Source organism: Dermacentor silvarum, chromosome 7, assembly GCF_013339745.2.
Source record: "Dermacentor silvarum isolate Dsil-2018 chromosome 7, BIME_Dsil_1.4, whole genome shotgun sequence".
Taxonomy (NCBI): domain Eukaryota; kingdom Metazoa; phylum Arthropoda; class Arachnida; order Ixodida; family Ixodidae; genus Dermacentor; species Dermacentor silvarum.
This window is the reverse complement of record NC_051160.1, coordinates 105,322,618-105,328,887: the sequence shown is the minus strand read 5'-3', so window position 1 is coordinate 105,328,887 and position 6,270 is coordinate 105,322,618. Positions and strand designations below refer to the sequence as shown.

At 46.4% G+C, this 6,270-nt stretch overlaps 1 protein-coding gene across 1 annotated transcript; it reads right to left on the bottom strand.

The window, feature by feature from the left end:
- Positions 1–4,955: 4,955 nt before the first annotated feature.
- On the bottom strand, positions 4,956–6,064 carry LOC119459059 (uncharacterized). The gene has a single exon (XM_037720898.2). It carries the CDS (start codon positions 6,018–6,020, stop codon positions 4,956–4,958), a length of 1,065 nt encoding a protein of 354 aa, XP_037576826.1. The 5' UTR covers positions 6,021–6,064.
- Between the last annotated feature and the right edge of the window lie 206 nt (positions 6,065–6,270).

Sequence of the window (6,270 nt, the reverse complement as noted above, 5' to 3'; positions counted from 1 at the left end):
GGGCGGCAAACTTCGGAGGTGGCTCGCGTCCTGGAGCTCCTCCGTAGTCGGCACCTGTGATTGTCAATTTTTATAATGACATTCCCTCCGCTATTCGGAACTCTTCTTTCCTTCTATATGTCGATGACATCAATATTTTAAAGTGAATTTATACTGTTGATGACGGTTGCAAGCTGCAGTCTGAGCTAATTTCCTTTTTCTAAACGGGGCAAAGATAATAACCTCATCTTGAATGTTACTAAGACCAAAGTCATGACTTTCACATGCAAAATAGCAAGCATTTCTTTTTCTTATTCGGTAGATTCTTTACCATTGCGTATGGTCCGGGGGATCAGTGATCCCGGCGTACTTTTTGATAGAACCTTACGCTTTTCAGCTCACCATAAACGCATTGCAATTTGGGGTATGCGTTCTCGTGGCTCAATTTGCAGGCTATCCATAGAGTTAAATTCTCCTACACCATCCCGCAAGTTGTACACAACAATCTGCCTTCCTCAACTCGAATACGCGTCAGTCGTGTGGAATGGCCTTCCTAGATCCTACAGTGACATTACATATCGGGCCCAGAAAACGTTTCTAAGCATATATCATCACCGCTTTGCTAACACGGACACTGGACGTTGTTCTAGCACTGTTTGATTGCCCAAACTTCGCTGCCCCCGTAAACGCGCTGACTATCCGTTTTTTTTTCTAAGTCCTTCACGGCATCCTCACGCGTATTTCTATTTCAGCCCCCGTACAGCGCTCGACCGCTGGCGCCGCGCTGCGCCGCTCGCGCGTACCATGTTTCTAGCCGCCGCCGTTGGAACGGAGGAGGCGTTTACGGAGAACACGCTGGGTTGGGGGTGACTAGCCTGCTGTTAGGGATCGGTGGTATTCCTAAATTAACGCATCACTGTTTTGATGATCCAAATATAATCTCACTATCAGGGAGGGAGCAGTCTACCTGACTGGAGCAGTATTTTTTTATTTGGGGTGTTGCTACGCTGCGCTCCGCAACACCCCAACGACCGCCGCTTCGCGTCGGCGCCCGGCACCACGGCTGCCGCCGTGGCACCGGGGTTCAAGCGACCGCGCTGGCAAACAGAGAGGAAAAAAAAGGAAAAGCGTGATATTAAGAAAAAAAATCTAGCCAGGGCGGGATTCGAACCCGCGTACGCATGATCCCGAAGCGAGCGCCGTAACCACTCAGCCATACAGCCACTTTTTTTTTCTTTCATGGTATTTAATACATTAACATGTCATCCAATAAAACATTCACTAATTGTGCATAGTCATAGAAAGGTGGGTACAATGAGTCACACACAGAAAAACAGAAGAAGCACTGTTCCGCTTTAAAAGGGTGGTAAGGCTAAGCACCTCACCAAAATGGGGTACCAGTCCGGTTGAACATCAAGTCCATCATAAACATTCTTTAGGTGCACAGTCATCTGGATGAAATTTACTCTTGTGGGTACAACCGGTTCGGCGTTGCGGTCCATCATTCGCGTCTTCCACAGACTGTGCATTCCCATGAGAAAGAACACGTCGAAAGGTACACTGTCATCATGGGTCGGCAGCAGATATCGCACTGTATGGGGGTTGATTTCAAGGTCTTTCTTTAGAGTCCGTTGGAGGATGTCCCAAAATAGAATGGCATCTTTGCAATCAATAAAACAGTGTTCAATTGTCTCTGGCACATCACAAAGACGACAATTAACAGAAGTCACAAATATACCCTTTTTCTGTAGCCATGTTTTTACCGGTAAAGTTTCACTATGAAGTTTGTAAAAGAATGTTTTGCAGCATGGGGATATATACATTTTACGAACTCGTTTTAGTACATCGTGGCCTGGCCATTCAATGTATAGTGATCGGTAAAATGGAGGTGGAAAAAGCATGGACAGTAAATCTTTGTATAACTTTTTACGCGACACGGAGTACAAGTATTCAGTAGAAAACCGAACTGTCAGGAAACGAACCGCCAAATAAACCTCCTGCATGAACCCCAACAAGCATAAAGGCGAAGAAAAATTTGATGAAACAACTAAATCAGGTAAAGCATCAACAAGTGTGACTTGCATGAATGACCGAATTATAGGATGTGAAGGATCGCGAAAAAAGAAGAAACGGGACACTATTTGCCGCACGTAAAGATGCACTAAGCCGAGCCCACCCTCACTAACTGGTCTAAAAACATTGTCTCTCCTCATGGGCTCGAAAGTGGAAGACCATATGAAAGTTGCAAAAATTCGGTGAAAGCGTTGGATGTAGAGCCTGGCACAGTGAATAACTTGCAATACGTAGTAAATTTTAGTTGCTAAAAACTTATTGCAGGCTTCAGCCCTTCCGAAAATAGAAAGTCGGTATGGAACGAATGTCTGAGCGTAACTTTGCAAGGCTGAAACCCGTTCTTTCCAATAGTGCGCGCTTAATTTATATGCGTCTAGCGGCACGCCAAGATACGTTGGCGGAACATGAGTCCACTTAATGCCTGCAAACTGTTCTGGCTTATAACACCAGGAGCCGAACCATAAGCCTAAGCTTTTCGAGGAGTTCATTTGTGCTCCTGATACGCTGCCAAATTTCTCTATTGTAGCTACAACCTTTTCAACACTGGGCTTATCTGTGCAGAAAAACGCTAGATCATCTGCAGTAAGCTAACACTTTAACCTCATTACCCAGTATGTTGAAGCCATGGATGGAACTTGACTGAATTACGCTTAAGCATAGTGGTTCCAGGTAAAGGGCGAAGAGTAGTGGGGACATCGGGCATCCTTGTTTTACCGAAGAGCAGATAGCAACGGGTTTGGACAGATGGCCATTAATAACTAAACGAGTAGAACAATGGGTGTAGCAAAGCCTAACTCCTTTAAGCACAATGGAGCCAACATTGGCGTGTTCCAGAAGAGAAAATAAATAGGAATGACTGACTCGATCGAAAGCTTTAGCAAGGTCTACTTGGAGCATTGCAAGCTGCTCAGTGGAACCGTAACAGTACTCAAGAAGTGTACGGGCGATATGTATGTTGGTCTGAATTGATCGGCCTCTAATTCCGCACGTCTGATGGGAACCAATGAGAATCGACATCGCAAATTGTAATCTATTAGATAAAACTTTTGCAAAGATTTTATAATCAACGTTTGACAGCGTGATTGGTCTGTAGCTTTCAACAGAACGCAGTTTTTCCTTATCTGAGCTTTTTGGGATTAAAACTGTGTGGTTTTTGCAAAAAGATTGTGGAAGGGCGTCCACCTCTAAACTTGTAATAAATATATCCAATAATATGGAACTGATAATCCCTTTGAACGCTTTGTAAAATTCGCTTGAAAGTCCATCAGGGCCGGGGGTTTTCGATAAAGGCAGCTGATCAATAGCTTGCTCAATTTCTTGAATGGTAACAGTACCACTGATGAATGCACACTCCTCATTCTGTAAAGGTTTTACTAGAGACACAAAACTCTCTAAGACTTTTGCATCATGATCTTCGGGAGGTGCACTGAACAAAGCATTGTAGTAACTTTCAAATTGTGAAATTATGTCATTCGTATTTGTTACAAGACTACCTTTGGAGTAGATTTCCGAAATTACTTTTGAAGTACCGTGACGTCGCTCATCAAGTAAAGCTTGACGTGTTGGCTGTTCAGAGTGCAAAGCACGGCTGTTTCGAGATCGAACTCGCGCACCTCGGTAACGTAGTGCGTCATACTTTTGTAACTCACATTTAATATTTTCCATATCTTCTATGTAAGTGCCTGGCATTTCGCATTCCATCTCGTAAATGCTACTTAGGCTCTTGAGGAGCATTTTTTCTTCATTCTTTCTATAAAACGATTTCACCGACCCAATTTCTATAGCCACTGTGCGAACCTCTTGCTTAAAGAGTTCCCAAGCAGCAAATAATGGCAAGTCTGTAGAAAAACAAGTTGTTAGGGCCATACGCACACGATTGATAAATTCCTGATCATTTAGGAGCTCAGAGTTAAGTTTCCAGAGTGCCCACTGTGGTCGGAAATTGGTTACAGATTTCTCACCAATTTTTGCGATAACCATACAATGATCAGAGAACGAAACTGGGATAGTACTACAAGACAGTCTTCGGGAGAGGAGTGATGAAGAGACATAAATTCGATCAAGGCGGGCGTAAGAGTGACCTTGAATTCGTGTATAAGAGCAAGAACCCTGTCCCGACGCTCCTATATCTATGAGCCCTGCATTCTCTATCACGTTAGACAAAACTTCACCACTCCTGTCTCGCTGAATGTTAATCCCACTTCGATCACTCGGATCACATACACAATTGAAATCTCCCATTAACACAATGCAGCGTTCACAGTCCAGTAGATTAGACACAGTATCAAATAAAAGAATTCGTTTGGCAGCGTCATTAAATGCGTAGAGGTTAACTATTCGCCATGGCACACCCTGCAACACAAAATCGCAGTATATGTATCGGCCTTCAGCGTCCACATGGTAACTAAATGCTGAACAAAGTAGGCTCTTTTTCAGAAACAGGAAGCAGCCTGCGGATAAACCAAGGGCGTGTGAAACGCAGACATTATATTCAGACAGAAAAGGTCGCAAGGCCCTTTCTGTTTCGTCATCACTCTCAATCTTCGTCTCCTGCACGGCGACGAAGTCGAGGCGATGCCTAGATAAAAGCCGGCGAAGCTGTGCCTGTTTCTGCAAAGACCTAAGGCCCCGTACATTCAAAGTTGCGAAGAGAAGTTGCTGTGTCAGCGCCATGGTGACTAACCACTATACGGACCTAATTATCTATGTGGTCGGTCCTTGAGGGCAACGGTGAGGCTCCCTCCGAACCCCCACCAGGCCTCCTGGACCGTGATCGTCGGCACTTTCCTGAGTGTTTCGATGTCTTGCGGCGACGTGCTTTTCTTGTGGTACTGGTCGTGTCGCTGTCCGTGCTTGTTTCCGATGTGTTTGTCGCACGGCGCTTCGGAATTGATGTATCCGCGTTACTTCGTCCTGTCCTCTACCAGCACAGGGCACGTGTCGAGAAGCTTGGGTGAAGCAGATGATTCATTTTCGGCTGCCTCTTTAGCTTGCTGGGCAGGAACTGGCTGTTTGATTACGGGCGCCTCATTGCACTGTTGCTTGGACTGATCATCTGTCGCTTTGCTACCTTCCTTGTCCTTGGGCGGTTGTGCGATGACATTGTCTTTTACATCTAGACGAGACTTGCCGGCACAACTGGTCTCCGCGGCACAAGGAACATCTCCGGTCGCGTCGAGAACCTCTGTGGCGTCCATTATGTGTTCTTGCACGCATTCGTCAGGAGGTCGTGTCCTATGTCGTAACTTGTCGGCGTATGTTACCACACATTCTTCAGCTGTGTGGCCAAAGCGCCGGCAGTCTTCACAACGTGGAGTTCTGCAGTTGCGACGAATGTGGCCAACCTTGTTACAGCGGAGACAAAGCGGGGGTCTGCCTGGAATCAGTACAAGGCTCTGCACTCCACAGACAGGTAGTAGATGTGGAACGTCACCCACACCTACTCCGTCAGCAAGAGACAACACCACATCACGATTTAGAGTACGCATTTCTTCCATCTCCGATACTCTCCAGCTTTCTGCTGATATAGATTTCACTTTCCCGTAAGCCTGGAGTGAATCTCGAATGTAGGCGTCTTCCAAACGCTCAGGTAGCCATAAAAGCTTCATTTTTACTTCCGTGGGCTCAGGGTCCATGACGATGCAGCGTCTTCCTTTCACCGATAAATCCCCGCACGTGACTAGATTTGATTTTGCCATTGGTGACTTGCACGTCACCATCCACACGTGCGACATCTGAAATTGGCCAATGGAACTTATTTCCTTTAGGTCAATAACATTCCGAAGGGCGTCTCTGAAGTCTTGGGCTCTGTACGGTCGACCAGCTAAGTCAGCATGCAGGAAAACGGAGTCCACAACCAGCTTACCGGTAGGAAGACGAGGTAGCACAATACGGTAGTCATTGCTGCTGGCTGACGCCTGAGCAGCACCTCGGCCAGGGGCCGATAAATCCTTTGGAGCGGAGAACATGAAAAAACGCGACCGTTCGGAACGCCGTCTTCTTCTTTCTCCTCGGCCATACAGCCACACTTGCAAAGCTGGCAAGCATGCGAACCATATGATTGCGTTCGAGCGCCCTCGGCGAAAGCAACCACCTAAAAACGCGGTACGCACGAGCGGCGCAGCGTGGCGCCAGCGGTCGAGCGCTGTACGGGGGCGCAAATAGTAATACGCCATCCTCACCTGCCACGAACTCCTCAGTCGTATCATGTTTCGTATT

Coding starts and splice junctions, on each gene's coding strand:
- LOC119459059 (XM_037720898.2), bottom strand. CDS start 6,020: ATGTTCTCCGCTCCAAAGGATTTATCGGCCCCTGGCCGAGGTGCTGCT.